We start from the raw sequence: 16,340 nt of genomic DNA on the forward strand, positions 1-16,340 counted from the left end.
TGCTGACGCGCGCGTGCGTGTCTGTGAGAAAGTCAGACTATGTATGTAACGGCAATGCAAGGAGAACGATTGTCAAATAAGATTATTTATTGTCTTGTAGAGCAACTTTTTGTCCTTGATTTGGATTTGCTGGCACGGGCCCACTCCGCCTTGGGCGGCATCCAGGTGGAGTGGCGAGCTGCTGGCATCAAACAAACATCATGTCATTTTCTGCTTGAATTCACCCAGCGCGCACGCACGACGCATCATTAGGCGTGCGTGTTTTTGTGCGAGTATGAGGACGCACCTGTTTGACGTTTGCGCTTCGATGGAGAAATCGCCGCGCCAGCGTGACGAATCGCGATCGGTTACTCGGACGAGACGGGATTTGACTTGGCTGCGACGGAATTGCGCTCGACGACAGCCTTGGCTATCAGGCCCTCGTGGAGGCTGCCGCTACCGGCCGCAGACACTTGCGGCAAAAGTAATGAATTTAAAAAAAAAACTAAACGACCTTGAGTAAGTCCTCCGGGACAGTAGGGGGCACTATAATGGAGCAGTTTGACAAGTTGGCGAACCGTAAACGACTATGTCAAAAAGAGGTTTTTGTTGTTTTCTGTGAAATGAAGTTTTCCTAAGCGTTGATTCAGCGCCACCTGCTCGCATTTTGGTACTAAGGAACTTTGTTGACATGATTTGAGGCGCTACTTTGGTGCCGCCCCGTGGCTCGGGGGAACTACGCTGGGCCGAATTGAAGCGCTCCACGCAGTGCTTGGCTCGCTACCGTCTTGCGGCGGGAGGAGCAATTTTTTGCTAAGGGAGGCGTGTTTTGGTTCTCACGCCGAAAGACTTTCCACCTTCGCGCATTCTTCTGCCGTGTTCTACAGTTCCACGGTATTACGGCCCAGCGGACTGCATTCCGCGCTCATTCTTTCTGCTGCGTTGCATTCGGTCCCGCATTTTCCGAGGGTACGTTGTAGCACGCTGTCTTTTCTGTGTGCGCGCGTCCATTAGGAACGAAGGTCAGCCACTCAGACGTCCATTAAGCAAAGCACCTCAGGCGCGCTCACGCCGGCCCGTTAGCGCTCACCGGCCGCCGAGCGGTTGCCCACCGATGGCGCCGCGGAGGCTATCCGAGAGCATCCGGGCAGGGGGAGCGGCGGCCTTGAGCCGGCGCGCATAGGCGACGGCGCCACTCAAGGCAGCGTGCATCCGTCTAAAACTTGACAAAATAAAGTCAGGCAACAAAGAAGGGAAACACAATAAGTTCCAACTCATTTGCTCTTCATTTGAAAAGAAGTTCGCAGGATGAAATGCATCAAAGATGAAATTTGCCGACGAAATCTCGCACGGCATCAGATGTGCCTTCACGCACCCACTTTTTGTGTTCTGTCGGGGCTGCTTGTCTTCAAAATTCATTGAGGTTCCTTCAAAAGAATGTTTCCAATTGCCTATAGATGCGCGAAAGACCATTTTTGTAATTTTGCGCAGCGGTCCACTCGATTAGACTAACCGGGACTTTGCTACTCGGCCATACGTCTTTATGCCTTCGTCCGAGACCGAGTTTGACCGTGACAGATAAGTGGCGGTTTCCACGGCCGCGGATTCCAAACGGCGGTTGGCCGGAGGAGGTGCCAATCCTTGCTCTTTTTCATCCCCTGTCTGCACTCGGTCCCGTTCTCGGCAGAAATCTCTGTCGTTCCTCCGCCGAACGGAGCGAGCCCGCCCGCCCGCCCGCCCTCCCCCGAGCCCGCTTGCCATAAAAAGCGCCATGAATGGTGCAAAGGATGGAGGGATAAATGAGCGGAGGAGGCGAGGAAGGAAAGTCGGGTCTGCTGACTCTTCAAGTGCATAGTTGCGCACACTCCTTGGGAGTGTGTGAGAGAGCGTGTGCGCTGCAAGCGCTGTGATTGGCCCAAGCGGTACGGGAGGAGGCTGCAGAGGAGGCGAGGCTACAAGGAGTGTGCGCGCCATCCCGAGGTGTGTGTGTGTGTGTGTGCGCGCGCGCGCATGTGTCTGTGCGTGCGCGCGAAGAAACCCGAGCCGACTTTCTTTGTGCGGAATGAGGCTTAGCGTTAGCGGCGCTCGCGACTAGCCGCGTGCCGACCCCCCGCCGAGGATGGAGCGCTTCCTGGCTCTCCTGCGCCTGCTCCAGGGGAGGCGCAGGAGGAGGTACCGCGCCGACGACGATTACCAGGAAGGATACGACGACGTCTACTTCTACACCAGCAAGTACCACGCGCGCCTGCTCCGTGAGTGGCACACCTGCGACGGATGCGTGCGCGCGCACGCTTACGCACGTTCGGCTCTCGCGCGCACGTGTTTGTCTTCCTGTCTTTGCGGGGCCATCCCTTTGCCGCTTCCCAGCACCCGACCTTAAACCTCCCAAGTGACTGCCAATTTCAACCTAAACTCAAAAAGAATTTGGACTTCCGCGGCCCGCCAAAATGGCCCCCGCCAAACCTGCAGTCTGAGGCTCACCAAGGAGCAAAAACTAAACGGTTCAAAAAGACAAACGCGCGTGTGACTGATCGTTCACAGGACAAAACAGACGAGACGCGTGCACATTCACAGACGCGTATTTCACACACACGTGCACAAATTCCGGCATAAACGCGTACACGTGAAACACAAATTCGACACGCGCGGCTGTTTGCGCGTGCGTGCTTTGATGTATAATTGAAGAGCACGCAGGTGAGGATGTGGCGCCAGGTGCTCTGTGGGTAATAACAAGTGTCGGTACACCTGAGGAATTTCAACAACACGACCGAGCACTACTTTGACCTCCCGGAAACAGCCGCTTTTCGCCACTTTGTCCACGATCTCCGGCTACACCCGGAGGGGTGGGACACGCGAGACTACCGGCTGTCGAATTTGAATCGAGAGCGGAGGTTTCTCCATGCGCTCGAAGAGAACACCAGGGTAGTCTGCGCGAGGCGGGGGGAACCGGAGCTTTTTTCCGATCGCTTCGCTCGCACCGGCGCCCATCGCGGAAGAGCGGCGATCTGACCTGCTCGGCCACCGTCGCCACGCGGCGCTTTACTTCCGCAAGCGCGTACCGACTCGGAGGGCATCTCGCCGCCCGGCTATTTTTACATGAGCCCGAAGGGGCGCCGACGTCGCCAGCACCTTGACAACTGTCCCAACTGTCTTTAAAAGAGGGAGTGCACGCAAAAATGAAAGGCGGGAGAAGTTTGTGCGCTACGCTTGGCCTGCGGTGTGGTGCGGCTGCGTCCGTTTGCATAGCAATGAGGCAGAATGATGTCAAGTTGGCCACGCGCGAATTAGAAACTTGCGGGCGCAGGGAAGCCCTTGTTTTTGCGCCAGGCTTTTGCTTTGACATGGCATGCCAGCCCTTTGCGCGTCCACCCGAGTAGCGTGACGCCACGGCCGTCGGCCGGCCGTCGGCCGGCAGGCAAACAGCACGTCCGCTTCCCGTTTGCTCCCTTGCCATTAAGGCCGAGCGCGCCGGTCCGACACGTCATCGCTGCGAGCGCGCCGGTCCGACACGTTATCGCTGGTCCGCTGTCGGCGGAATGTCCGGAGCGTACTCCGACGCCACGTTCTTTGTGGACTTTTATCCGAAGCTTCACTTGAAAGCATTTAGCGGATGCGCGTGCGTCTTACGTGCCTAAAAATTGCTCTTTGTGCTCCGGGGTTGCTGGTCCCTTCAATTATTCATGATCTTGTTGCCATGGCAACAGCCGCCGCAGCGAGCGAGCGCGCGCGCGTCTCGATCATCTCATTATACGCACGTCGTGCGACCTGCCCCCCGTGCGTGCGACGAATCGATCCGACTGCCTTTGCCATCCGTCGTACGTAGCCCCGGCGCGATCCGATGCCGTGGTTCTCAGCCGCCCTTTAATCTGCAAAACAAACGCAAGATGTCAATATGAACACTTAACAGAAATGATGCGAAGAGGCAAATTAATCTGGCATTATGCGCATCTGGAACACTGACCTACATGTGGGTCCTTTCCACAGTCGCAGCCAATGAGACGGCGCCAATGGCGTCATCCCCCCGACACGTGGAAAGCTTCACGGGGGCCACGGCGCTTCCGCGTCCATTCCAGGACCGACTCGACTTTGTGTTTTTTAAAGGCCGTGGCGGCGACACCGGCCCACAGCGCGCGAAACCCGACTTGAGCGCCTCGCTTATTTGACAGTAGACCTGGCAGGCGGAAGATGGGCGCTCGGCGAGTAAAGGTTGTTTAAAGGGCCGGCGCGCTTTTCCTTTCGCGGCTTCTCGCCAGTACATCCCGGGCGCCGCTTTTCCACTCGATTTCAAAGACTTCGCTTTGGCCGAGAGGGGTGCGAAGGTTGCCTGAAAGGAAGGGGGGGCGGCGCGCGTTTTTCTCCCGTCTCTGATGCACATCCCGCATCGTCATCGGATGGGCCTCCCCCTCCCCCATCTCCTCATTTCATGGCGGCGGGCGCTCCACATCTGCAGCGCCCTCCCCCCGCCGGTCCTCCTCCCCCTCCCTCCCGGTCCTCTCGCTCATCTGCGCGATGGCGTCCGCGTGAGGAGGCGCTGGGCTGGCGGCGGCCGAACGACGGACGAGCGCGAGGATCGGGAGAAACGGGAGGCTTGCGGGCGGCGCTTAAGTGCATGGCGCTGGCTAAGCGGCCGGCGACGCCGAGTCGGGGGCTTCATCATGATCGCCGTCTCCTTCAAATGTCGATGTCAGATCCTGCGCAGGGTGAATAAAGGTAGAGCCGCGCAGATGCACGACGGAGGAGACAGATGACGGAGGAGACGGATGACGGGAAAGCCATCGCCGATTGACAATCGCGTGTGTGCGTGTGTGTGTGTGTGTGGGGGGGGGTGTAAAATTCATGATGTCGGATACCGAGGATGCGAGCGCCGGCGTCATCACGTGTACGCGGAGCGTGGTTACGATTTGGAGACTGTGCGCGTTTGTGTGTTCGGTGCGGGATTGGTGGCAAGAGAAGATACCTTTGGTGCCTTTCTTGACTTTTGCTCCGTCCGTTATCACACTTTCCCCCAGTCTCTCCTTTTTTCCCGTCATCTTTAGCAAAAAGTAAGGCGTTTGTGTGTCGCGGTTGCAGATGAAGGTCCGTACACCAAGCACTCGGCGGGCTCGCGCGCCTCCGACGGCGCGCTGGCCATCAGGAGGCAGAGCATCCCAGGTAATGCCGGCGCCAACCGGCCTCAGAGGACGAAGCGAGGCGCTCACGTAGCGCCGTACCGTCCACAGATGAGTTCCGGGGGTGCACCTTGGTGGAGCTGATGAAGAAGGAGGGCACCACGCTGGGCCTGACCGTGTCGGGCGGCATCGACAAGGACGGAAAGCCGCGGGTGTCCAATCTGAGGCAGGGAGGAATCGCCGCCAGGTAGGAAGCCCAAAGTTCTTTCTTGCCGTAGGAGAACGCTCTCGTCACCGGAGCAGGTTTCGGTCTCCAGAGGAGTTACTGGGGCCGATAGAGGTTTATCGAGCAACAGGACGGTCTCGCTTCAAAAGATGCTTGTATCCCAGCCGGAAGATTCCAGCCTTTAAGCTTTTAGTCGTCTTCGGGAAAGGTTCTAGTGCAGTTGGTTTCTCGAGAGAACGCTCTGGTCTCCGGAGGTATCGGTCTGAAGAGAAGGCACGAGGCCCAAGGGAAGGTTCTCACCTCCAGGGGAGGTACTGAAAGATGGTCTTGTCTGAAAAGAGTCCAGCGAGAAGGCAGTAGTCCCTTAGAGCAGGTTTGCGCTTTTGGTCATCATGAGAAAAGCTTGTTGTCTCTCTTGACTGGACTGAATGTCCTAGTCCTCAATAGGATTTCGCCTGAAGGGAAGACACTAGAACTGTGGTTCTGGTCCCTAGTGAAATTCTGACGAGTATATTTCCGAGAGAACAATCTAGTCCCTATTGAATGTTGAGCTCCGGACCCAGACGGGGTGTACGTGGGAAGATGGAGGCTAGTTTTAGTCCTGAAAAAAGGCACTAGTCTCCAGGCAAAGGTCTAGAACCAAGTCTCGGGATCAAGTCCCCATCGTGGCTGCGGTCCCAAGAGAAGGTTCCGGTCCAGGGTTATGGCTCGAGTCCCGAGAGAGGGAAGCTGGAGAAATTCATCGCGTGCACCAACAGCGAGCCAAAGGACCTCCATCCCCTAGTTCCTCGCGTCAAAGACAAAGCAAACAAAGCAAATCTGCAGAGCGGGTGGGTCCCAAATAGTTGAACTTTGCTGACCTTGCGGCGGCCGTGAGGAGTGACCAGCTGAACGTGGGCGACTACATCCGCTCCGTCAACGGCATCAACCTGGCCAAGTTCCGCCACGACGAGATCATCGGCCTGCTGAAGAACGTGGGCGAGCGCGTGCTGCTGGAAGTGGAGTACGAGCTGCCCCCCGTCTGTACGTCCCGCGATGGCCGTCGCCGCGCCAGCTCGCCGCGCCGCTGACGCGCCGCTCGCGCCTTTGACGCGTTGCAGCCGTGCAGGGTTCGGGGGTCATGTTCAAGACGGTGGAGGTGACCTTGCACAAGGAAGGAAACGGCTTCGGATTCGTGGTCAGAGGTGCGTGTATCTTTGTTCCGGCCGCGTCGGGGGTGAAATTCTTTCGCCTCGACCTTTTCGACCTCGGCTTTCGGAGGCCCGTCCGTTGCGATGGCTAAGTCGGGGTCGGCGGGATGGCCCCACTAAGACGGGAAGACAAAGTTCCAAACAAAAAAAGTGACGCGGCCGCATGATGTAGGCGGAGCCTGCGAAGACAGGAACAAGTGTCGACCCATCGTCGTAGCGAGCGTCCGCCCGGGAGGCCCGGCCGACAGGTGAGCGACGCGCAAACGCCGCGGCCATCCCGAAGCCCGACGGCGGCTCGGCTCGCGAACGTCGGCGAGACGTCTCGCCGCTTGAGGGCAAACGTGCGGCGGAAACGCGCAGGGAAGGGAGCGTCAAGCCCGGCGACCGCCTGCTGAGCGTGGACGGCATCCGTCTCCATGGCAACACGCTGGCCGAGGCCACCGGCGTCCTCAAGCAGAGCGGGCAGGAAGCCACCATGCTGCTGGAGTACGACGTCTCCGTCATGGGTGGGTGCGCCGCCGCCGCGCGCGCAGACGGGCCCGCGCGCCGCTCGGCTGACGGGCGGGCCCCATTTAGACTCGGTGTCTTCGGCTTCGGGTCCCCTGCTGGTGGAGGTGGCCAAGGCGGCGGGCTCCAGCCTGGGCGTGGCCCTGTCCTCCTCCATGTTCTGCAGCAAGCAGGTCATCGTCATCGACAAAGTGAAACCGGCCAGCATAGCTGACAGGTGAGCTCTGCGCCGCCCGCCCGCCCGCCCGCTCGCTCGCCGCGCACCGCTCGGCCGACGGGCTTGCGCCCGCGCAGGTGCGGCGCCCTGCACGCGGGCGATCACATCCTGTCGGTGGACGGCAAGTCCATGGAGTTCTGCTCGCTGGCCGAAGCCACGCAGCTGCTGTCGGCGTCCTGCCACAACGTCCGGCTGGAGATCCTGCCGCAGCACCGGGCCAGACCCGCCCTCGGCGCGCCGCAGCAAGGTACCCGGCCGCCCCCTCGCCCGCGATGGCCAACGGGGGCCTCCAGGGTGACCCTTTAGGCGACGGGCTCATTTGAAATGGCGTCGTTCCAACAGAGTCGCCGCTCGTGCCGTTTTCCGATACGAACGCGTGACGTGGCGCGTCCGACGCACGCCGCGCCAACGCACGCCAAGTCGGACTCGCGCGCAACGCCGAGAGCGGCTGGGGCGGCTTTCATTACGGGTCGCCCCGGCGGGCAAGAAAAAAGCGGGCAAACGGGGCGGTATCGGTACGGTCTCACAATGGGCATCGGGGGCCAAAAATGACCGCGGATCGGAACGACGCTCATTTCAATGGCCGTTCCCCTTCCTCTCGTCTTGACCTCTGCACCGCCCCGCATGTGTGTGTGTGCGTGTGCGTGTGCGCGCGCAGTCAAGGTGCAGCGTTCTCCCCGCCCTCTCCCCTGGGAGACGGGAAGCTCCGCACCCATCCTCCCCCCTTTCCACTACAACACCTACCACCCCGACCAATCGGGCGGCAGGTCGCACAACCGCCACACAAACAGCCCGTGTACGTCCGCCGGCGCCGCCCCGCGCCCAAAGGCGGCGATGTTGACGCCCGGCCGTCTTTGTCCGCCACGCAGCGTTGGGCCACAGCTTGTCGCCGGGCTCCATGTCGGCGTACAGCCTGTCCTCGCTCAACGTGAGCGCTCCCCGCAACGCGTATCCCACCAGCCCGCGGGGCACGCTGGTCAGGAAGAAGCAGAAGAAGAAGGACTTCAAGAGTTCCTGTGAGCCACGGGAAGGCGGGAGCGCTCAAAAGCTTGGCAACGCCTTGGCAAACAAAGTCCCGTCCGTTTCGCTTTGGCGCCGAACCCCGGGGGAGCCTAAAATTGGCGTCGACGCCATCCCAATCGTTTGAATCGGAGGTTTTGAAAAAAAACCCGGCCCTCATCAAGTGCTTCTTTATGGCTTTCGTGTTATTGGCCGACGCGGGAATGAAACCCTATAAAAATGTGGAAAAATGTCCAGTTTTGGAACAATTTGGAAGTTGAAAACGCACATCCGTGACCCGCAAGTCCCAAAAGCATCCTCCGCGGCGTGAAGCCGACGGAGAAAAGATTGGGGCAGACCTAGCAAACAGTGCCTGGGAATATGTCCCCCCGAATTCGAGGGTGTTTCCAAACTTTTGAGCGACCGAGAGCTAACGGAGCGCCGGCGAGCTCGCGACCGCCTCGGCTGCCGGCACGCCGTCATTTCGCGCTTTCGCGTCAGTGTCCTTGGCGTCCAGCACGGTGGGCCTGGCCGGTCAGGTGGTCCACACGGAGACGGCCGAAGTGACCTTGCTCGGCGACGGCATCGTGGGCTTCGGCCTCCAGCTGCAAGGCGGCGTCTTCGCCACCGAGACGCTCTCCTCGCCGCCGCTCATCGCTTACATCGACCCCGACAGCCCCGCCGAAAGGTGGGGACGCCGCCCGAGGCGCGCCGCCCGAGGCCGAGCGTTAGCGTGCGTGCGCGCCCGCAGGTGCGGCATCCTCCAGATAGGCGACAGGATCTTGTCCATCAACGGAGTTCCTACGGAAGAGTCCACCTTGGAAGAAACCAATCAGCTGCTCAGAGACTCCTCCATCACGGCGCAGCTCGCCCTGGAGATCGAGTTCGACGTGGCCGGTATGATCGTCGCGCGGACAGCAGGGCGAGCCGGCCGGAAGGCGGGCGGGCGGGCGGGCCGGCCTCCTCAACGCGAGCTCCCCCCTCAGAGTCGGTGGTCCCGTCCTCCGGAACGTTCCACGTCAAGCTGCCCAAGAAACCGGGAGTGGAACTGGGAATCACCATCAGCTGTGAGTGGGGTCCGCCGCCCGCCTTTTCGCAGCCCGCCGGCGCACGCTCACGGCGCTCCGGCCGGCCCCGCAGCCCCGTCCAACAGGAAGGCGGGAGACCCGCTCGTCATCTCCGACATCAAAAAGGGCAGCGTCGCTCACAGGTCGGGCCGCCCCTCGCCCGCCGCCCCCAGAGAGCGGCGAGCCAGCAAGCCTCCCCCTTTCCCAGGACCGGGACGCTGGAGCTGGGGGACAAGCTGCTCGCCATCGACAACATCCGCGTGGAGACCTGCTCCATGGAGGAGGCGGCGCAGATCCTGCAGCGCTGCGAAGAGCTGGTCAAGCTCAAGATTCGCAAGGACGAGGACAACTCGGGTAAGGGGCAACTCCGGGGGGAACGCCGGGCCGGCCGCGCTCGCCGTTCGTTGGACGTCCGCCGGGGCCTTGCAGACGAGCAGGAGGTGTCGGGGAGCATCATCTACACGGTGGAGCTGCAGCGCTACGGGGGCCCTCTGGGCATCACCATCTCGGGCACCGAGGAGCCCTTCGACCCCATCGTCATCTCCTCGCTCACCAAGGGAGGCCTGGCCGAGAGGTGGGAACCTCGCCTTTGCTCCCGACGCTTTTTGGGGCCGCGCCCGGAACGCCCGCCTGACGCGCCCGCAGGACGGGCGCCATCCACGTGGGCGACCGCATCCTGGCCATCAACAGCAGCAGCCTGAAGGGCAAGCCCCTGAGCGAGGCCATCAGCCTCCTCCAGCAGGCCGGCGAGACCGTCACGCTCAAGATCAAGAAACACGGCCGGCGTACGTGCCCGCCGCCGCCCGCGAAGCGCTCCGGGCCTCGCCCCCTTGCACGCTCACCCGCGTCCGCGCAGCGTCCGCTCCGGAGAACCACCGCGGCGAGGGAGAAGAGGAGGAGCCGCCGCCGCCGCCTCCGCCGCCCCTTTCGGCCCCGAGGACCTTCGGCACGCTGCCGTCCGCGGACAGCGCCGTGGAGTCGTGGGACGGCTCCAACGCGGACGCCGGCTTCGCCGGCCCGGGTACGCCAGCCGGCCGCGTCGGCGTGCCGCCGCCCGGCGCTGACGCGTCCCGCCTCTCTCCAGCCCCTCCCTTTCAGCCCTCGCCGTTCACCTTCCACGAGTGGCGCGCCGCCAAGACCTGCGACGGCCGCTCCCCCGCCGCCCCTCGCCGGCGGGCCAACCCGCTGCCGGACCTGCCGGGCCTCAACGACGACTGGGAACGGGCCGCGCTCGGCGGGTGAGCCGCCGCCGCCGCCGCCGCCGCCGTGTCGGCTTTCCTCGCCCGCTTTGACGCGACTGACCCGCGGGGGCGGCGCAGGTTCGCGGCGGGTCACGACGGGACCGAACCGGACCAGGAGGAGAACTTCTGGTCTCAGGCCCTGGAGGATCTGGAGACGTGCGGACAGAGCGGGATCCTCAGAGAACTGGAGGTACGCGCAAGCCGATGCGGAACACGCCAGATGGGGCGGGACTTTTCAAAGTCTTTTAACCGCTTGAAATCCGTTTAGAAATTTAAACAAAACAAAAGACCTGGTTGTTTTCCAGAAGCCGAAAAAGGAGCCCGACCTTCCCGCTGGGGTATTTCGCTTTCCCACCTTCGCCCTCACTAATCCTTTTCTTTCTTTTGTGCGCTAACGTCTGACAACGTGGCTTCCGACACGCTTTCAAATCGCAATCCCAGCCACTTCCTGACTTCAAAATAAATAAAAAAAAGGCAACTCGGCGCCAGTGAAGAACTACCCGAAATAAATACGCGGCTGGACCCTGCAAATACGCCTTTGGGGGTTGGTTAAGGGCAAAAGTGGGCCCAAAAAAATGCTTTCCAATCCCAAAACACGCCATTCGGATGAATATTGCATTTGTGGAATATGAAGCCGGGGCGGCCATTTTGTCAACAACTAACTGTCCATCTCACACTGGACTCTTGGCCTTTTTTGACTTGATTTTGCCCTTTTATGCAAACTCCACAAATGCAAGATAAATGACGTTTAATGATTAAAATCACTTTTAAATGTGCATTTGATTTTTTTTAAATGTAGGTATAATTACATGAATTGATGGGAATTTATATTCGATTACATTTCGTGATTGTGAGCAAAATCTCGGCGCTTGTACGGGCATCAAACTCATGTTGAGCGATTTAGAGTTTTTTCTTGTTTTGGCATGAAACATTGAAGTGGCATGGAGGTTAAGCGATGGGGCACGCGGGTGTGAGCGAGGCACGCCGGGAGGCTCGCAAGCGCACGCCACCGACCGCAAAAGAGCGCTTTTTTGCAGGCCACCATCATGTCGGGCTCCAGCCTGAGCCTGAACCACGAGCCGCCCCCCCCTCGCACCTCGCTGGGACGCCAGGCCAGCTTCCAGGAGCGCGGCGGCAGCCGCCCGCAGGTGAGCGCCGCCCGCGGCCCGCCGCCAACCTCCGGGAAGTGACGCGCGGCCCCCTCTGCCCTCGCCCCCGCCCCAGGTGACCCCGCGCTCCAACACCTTGCCCTCCGACCCGCAGCGCAGAGCCTTCGCCATGAAGAAGATGAGACAGGAAGTCAACGACATCCTCAACCGGACGCCGGTGGAACTTCACAAGGTCAAAGACGCAGCTTGAGATTTTTACTGCAAACGTAATGTCAACGGCGGCGCCCAAAAAACAAAGATAGGCGAACGTACGACCTGTTCGAGTGTCGAAACGCCGTCGTGCTCGAAAATCAGGTGCCTTTGAGGGACGGGTCCAAAGCACGCGGGATGCCGACCCCCGAGGACCGGAGCCCGACGCCCCCGGCCTCGTTAGCTCAGCCGTCTTTAGGCCCTTTCAGCTAAACACTTGAAAGAAAAAGGCAATCAGAGAGAGTGAACGCTTGGCCTCCGCGGAAAAGGTAAAAATAGGTCTTTCGTACTTTTTTCCACTGACTTTTGACAGCTGACTTTGGAAAAGCCTTCCGACTCGGAGGACTTTGGCTTCAGCGTGTCGGACGGCGCGGTGGATCGCGGCGTTTACGTCAGCGACATCCGCGGCGGCGGGCCGGCCCAGCGCGGGGGACTGCGCGTCTACGACCGCCTTCTGCAGGTGAACCGTCCGTCCGGCCGGCCGCTTTGGTCAAACCTGCCCCCCCCCCCCCTCACCAATTGTGCCACCGGCGCTCAGATCAACCACGTGCGCACTCGGGACTTCGACTGCTGCCTGGCGGTCCCGCTCATCGCCGAGTCGCCAAACCGCTTGGATCTGGTCGTCAGCCGAAGCCCCGCCCCCACCGCCAATCACGCGGAGGGCGACGACGGCCCCGCCCCTCGGCCGGCGCCCTACCAGAAGGCGGCGCGGGAGGACGCGGACGGGGACGGAGCGCCTATCAAGTGGAAGAAACCCGGCGACGGGCTCCGCGCCGGGCTGGTCACCAACACTTCTGTATAGGGACTGAGCGGGCCGCCCCCCCCCCCCTCCGGTGCTAACACACAACCTCTCTCAAGTTTGACCTGCCCAAGCGGCCCGAAAGCACACGCGCGCCTCCTGGCCCCGACCCGGATTTTGCAACCACCCGGTCCCGGCGGCGCGCCCCATCCCGAATCCCCTTCCCGACTCCTCCGCGTTTCTCTCCACTCTTCCCAAATCCTATCTCGTTCCAAGTCCGCCCCTCGCGACCGATCCCCGATTGGACATCGATCGCCGCCGGGAAGCGGGAATCCCGCACACGAGCACAGCAGCAGCACAAAGACTAAGGAGGGGCGGGGACAACCCGCCGGCGCGCAGTTCCGCGGATCCCCAGCGACCGGAGCGTCCGTACGGGGACTGGACTCGTAGGTGTGACGGGCCAGCAAAAACAACTACGACAAAACACCTTAAAAATGACACTGACAAACACTGAGCGGTTGAAATATTTTTTCAAACGTTTACACACGTTGACTGGCCACGCTGTGTGCGCGTCGTTGTCTTTGGCCCGCCGGGCTTCCCCGCCAACCCCGCCCCTCGCCGTCCGCGCAGCAGATTGGCTGGAACCAATCCGTCAAAAACTACGCCTGACTGCGATTGGTTCGAGCGTGACTCCGCCCCCTTCCCCCGGCGACCGTGATCGATTATGCTAATCAATTGTGCGTTTTGATTGATTGTTGTCACTTTTCTATGTTTGTTTGTTTTACCATGACGATTGGACCTCACGACGTCAACAAAAAAAAACAAAGGCGGAGTCCTCGTCCTCAGCGTGATTCCCATGGCAACATTTTGACATTAGAAGACATGTCGTGACACGTGCGTGGCGTCAACATTTAGCTGCTAGATCTCTTGCCTCATTAGGAAGTTCGGCGAACGCCGAAGGCGGGGGGGAACGCCGCCCTTCGACTTGTGACTTGTGACTGGCCGTCATACGCTCAGGCGCTACCGACGGTTCGGCTCGATCCGACCCGACTCGGCCGCGAAGCACAGCGCCCACCGTTGGCTAGCGAACAAAGCGCACGCAGCTAGCTTGTGGCCAAGGAGACATTCGGCACAAGACCGCGACGGGGCTAGCTCGTTGGCGCGGCCGAGCCCAACTCGGGAAAAAGACTCGGCATCGGTTGGCCACTTTCGCCAGTGGGACGGAGGCGGGGGGCCTTGGGGGCGTGGCCTCAGAATGCGCGCCATAAAGCCATACACCCACACATACGCACTGTGTTTCATTGCAGGATTTTGCCCATGCGCGCATTGCACTGCCGTGAAAAGGAAAGTTGACTTCCATGTAGCTTCACCAAACAAGTGAACCGACGTCTTTTGTTTCAGGAACACTGACGATGTTGTAAAGTATTTTTGTACAAATTTCCTACTTTGGTAGCATGACGTTCCCGCCGTGTGTCCTGCGGCGTCCACCTTTTCTTTGCGTGGACGACGAGTGAAGCAACAATAAACACCAAGTACTCATGACGCCTTGACTTTTGCAATTTATCGGATCCGCATTTTACTCCTGTGTTCCCGTCGCAATCAAATTCCAATCTTTATTACGCATTTACCTCCACCTTTCACACTTTTTGACTTGGTCGCATGGGCCCAAAATTGAGCTGTCAAATTATAACCTTTGCACAATTTGCACACATTTGCCTGCAAAATTTCTTGACTGATTGACACTTAAAATTGTTCAGCTTGGACAGAACATTGTTATAAAACCATCTTGCAAAGACAAAGCCAACAGGTTCAAAGCATCAAAGGATCATAGCAAGGTGCCTACTGGGTGAGAGACATGGTCCTAGTGTCCGCCACAATCTACTTAAATTCCCTGCCTTTTCGATATATAGTTCCCAAATGATTTTACGGCGGTAAATCGTCATTCCAGTTCAGATTTTCATCATTTAACGGCCACAAACAGCTCTGGGTAGTTTGTTTTCTCGTCGCCATTAGGGATTGTAGTCCTAACAGCGGAGGAACTGAATGGACGTCATCACTCCGCGACACCTCCCTTTCCCCACCAACACAAGCAACGCTTTAGCTTCTTGATTCAAAAGACAACATCGTATTTCTGTCAAAGGGGTCATCTCACGACCTGGTCAAGACAATTCTTGGGAAACTTTCATCAATTAAAAAAAGAAGATGTTTCAAATCCCAACCTAGTTTCATTTTTTTTCATAACGAATTATGTCAATACTTTGAAACCTTAAACATTATGAAGAAAAAAACGCAGTGAAAAGTGTAACTTGGCGGAGGACATTAACCTCGATGATAACCCCCTTATATACTTATTTATTCTGCTTTCTAATTAATTATTTTAATGCGGCTGATAGATAGCTTCCCTTCATTTTGTATTTGTACACTTTGGCCTTGTCTGCTAAATGTCAGATATAACACTGTGCTATGCCAACATGTTCTGTATATTTGTATGTTTGTTTCAACGTTGAAAATTTAAAGTTTTGAAAAAAACTTTTGCTTCTTAATAAAGCAAAAACATGTTTCTTAGATTTTTAGCGTCCCACTTGCTTGTGACGCAAACGGATGTGACGTGGCCGCGCTAGTCTTTTAGCTATTTTTTAGTGACTGTTATTTCACGTTCGCAGAACGATTTTATTTGTTCTGAATTATATTGTTTTCGTTTTGTTTTTTACTTTTGTTTTTAAGCGGGACAAGCGGACGACGGAAGCGGACGTGACGTACTTACCGGCGCTTGCTGTTTGTGTAGCGTTGCTTCGTTGCGGCAAATTCCCACCCGAGCTCCACTTCGTCTCATTCCGCGTTGTCGTCTTTTACGGGGAAATCCAAGGCGTTTTTTTTCCCCAGGCGAGGCAGGTAGGAAGCGGCGGCATGTCCACGGCGCTGGAGAGCTACATTAACCGTAAGTTACCGCGAGCTAACTCGCTAACGTGCTCGTCTGCAATCAATCGAAGCATGACTTGTTGCATGACTTGTTCAAAACGCTTGAAAGAGAACATCGATCGCATCGTGCAGCTTTCTCCTGCAGCGGGTCTCTTCCTCGTGCGCGGTCACCTAAATGATCACGTGCTTTCTGCACCTCAGGTACGGTGGCCATCGTGACGTCAGACGGCAGGATGATCGTGGTGAGTGCGTCGTCGGTGTCGGGCGCCCCTCCCCGAAAATTCGAACCGATTTCAAGCAAGCTCGCAAGGTCGCCGCGGCAACTAACTGGCCTCCGATTTGCTGTGACGTCACGGGACGCGTTCAGGGCACGCTGAAGGGCTTCGACCAGACCATCAACTTGATCCTGGATGAGAGTCACGAGCGCGTGTTCAGCTCGGGCCAGGGCGTGGAGCAAGTGGTTCTGGGACTTTACATCGTCCGGGGAGACAATGTGTACGTCGCGCGAGCGCGCGCGCGCGCGCGCGCCTTCCATGGAAGGCCGGCCGCCTTCCATTGCGCTTTGTCACGCAGGGCTGTGATCGGCGAGATCGACGAGGAGACGGACTCCACGCTGGATCTGGGGAACATCCGCGCCGAGCCGCTCAACTCCGTCGTCCACTGACCTTTCAACCGTCAGCGACGTGTCCTCCCCTTTCTTTTGTCGTTATTAATGTCAGCGATTGACCGACGATCTGCTCGGTGACATTTTTTTAATACTTGAATAAAGTTTGCGAGTTCTGGACGAGAT

The 16,340-nt window shown here is 58.6% G+C and overlaps 2 protein-coding genes and 1 long non-coding RNA gene across 7 annotated transcripts; 2 read left to right on the forward strand and 1 right to left on the reverse strand.

Annotated features, from left to right (window-relative positions):
- Positions 1-69: 69 nt before the first annotated feature.
- LOC148405227 (uncharacterized) lies at positions 70-4,952 on the reverse strand. Its single transcript, XR_015864256.1, has 2 exons — positions 3,941-4,952; positions 70-3,845 (listed from the first exon to the last, which is right to left on the reverse strand). It is a non-coding gene; the product is annotated as an uncharacterized LOC148405227 (long non-coding RNA).
- Positions 841-14,173, forward strand: grip1 (glutamate receptor interacting protein 1). 5 transcript variants are annotated; one of them, XM_088406821.1, is made up of 26 exons: positions 4,454-4,689; positions 5,050-5,130; positions 5,199-5,334; positions 6,191-6,336; positions 6,414-6,497; positions 6,676-6,751; positions 6,864-7,009; positions 7,080-7,227; positions 7,305-7,474; positions 7,886-8,023; positions 8,097-8,243; positions 8,728-8,914; positions 8,978-9,123; positions 9,213-9,293; positions 9,367-9,436; positions 9,502-9,647; positions 9,723-9,867; positions 9,939-10,078; positions 10,150-10,314; positions 10,378-10,531; positions 10,613-10,724; positions 10,840-10,872; positions 11,572-11,682; positions 11,759-11,875; positions 12,206-12,352; positions 12,431-14,173. In XM_088406821.1, exons 1-26 carry the CDS (start codon positions 4,635-4,637, stop codon positions 12,692-12,694), a joined length of 3,345 nt encoding a protein of 1,114 aa, XP_088262947.1. In that variant the 5' UTR covers positions 4,454-4,634; the 3' UTR covers positions 12,695-14,173. The 5 variants fall into 5 exon arrangements, with proteins under 5 accessions (XP_088262948.1, XP_088262946.1, XP_088262945.1 ...); XM_088406822.1 differs by lacking the exons at positions 4,454-4,689; positions 10,840-10,872 and adding an exon at positions 841-2,231; XM_088406819.1 differs by lacking the exon at positions 10,840-10,872 and having other exon boundaries at positions 2,378-4,689; positions 11,798-11,875.
- Positions 14,174-15,251: 1,078 nt separating this feature from the next.
- Positions 15,252-16,334, forward strand: lsm8 (LSM8 homolog, U6 small nuclear RNA associated). The gene is made up of 4 exons (XM_088406836.1): positions 15,252-15,569; positions 15,752-15,792; positions 15,918-16,045; positions 16,124-16,334. The coding sequence occupies exons 1-4, from the start codon at positions 15,539-15,541 to the stop codon at positions 16,212-16,214; spliced, it is 291 nt and encodes a 96-aa protein (XP_088262962.1). The 5' UTR covers positions 15,252-15,538; the 3' UTR covers positions 16,215-16,334.
- Positions 16,335-16,340: the final 6 nt, after the last annotated feature.

Source organism: Hippichthys cyanospilos, chromosome 22 (genome assembly GCF_059441005.1).
Source record: "Hippichthys cyanospilos isolate Australia breed blue-spotted pipefish chromosome 22, RoL_Hcya_1.0, whole genome shotgun sequence".
Lineage (NCBI taxonomy): Eukaryota > Metazoa > Chordata > Actinopteri > Syngnathiformes > Syngnathidae > Hippichthys > Hippichthys cyanospilos.

What these genes read in the sequence shown, in the direction of transcription:
- grip1 (XM_088406818.1), top strand. Translation starts at nt 4,347, where the DNA reads ATGCACATCCCGCATCGTCATCGGATGGGCCTCCCCCTCCCCCATCTC. An exon ending in CCTCGGCGCGCCGCAGCAAG is followed by an intron (nt 7,475 to 7,885) that starts GTACCCGGCCGC and finishes GTGCGCGCGCAG; the next exon opens with TCAAGGTGCAGCGTTCTCCC. An exon ending in ACTGGGAATCACCATCAGCT is followed by an intron (nt 9,294 to 9,366) that starts GTGAGTGGGGTC and finishes CCGGCCCCGCAG; the next exon opens with CCCCGTCCAACAGGAAGGCG.
- lsm8 (XM_088406836.1), top strand. Translation starts at nt 15,539, where the DNA reads ATGTCCACGGCGCTGGAGAGCTACATTAACC. An exon ending in CAGACGGCAGGATGATCGTG is followed by an intron (nt 15,793 to 15,917) that starts GTGAGTGCGTCG and finishes GGACGCGTTCAG; the next exon opens with GGCACGCTGAAGGGCTTCGA. An exon ending in ATCGTCCGGGGAGACAATGT is followed by an intron (nt 16,046 to 16,123) that starts GTACGTCGCGCG and finishes TTTGTCACGCAG; the next exon opens with GGCTGTGATCGGCGAGATCG.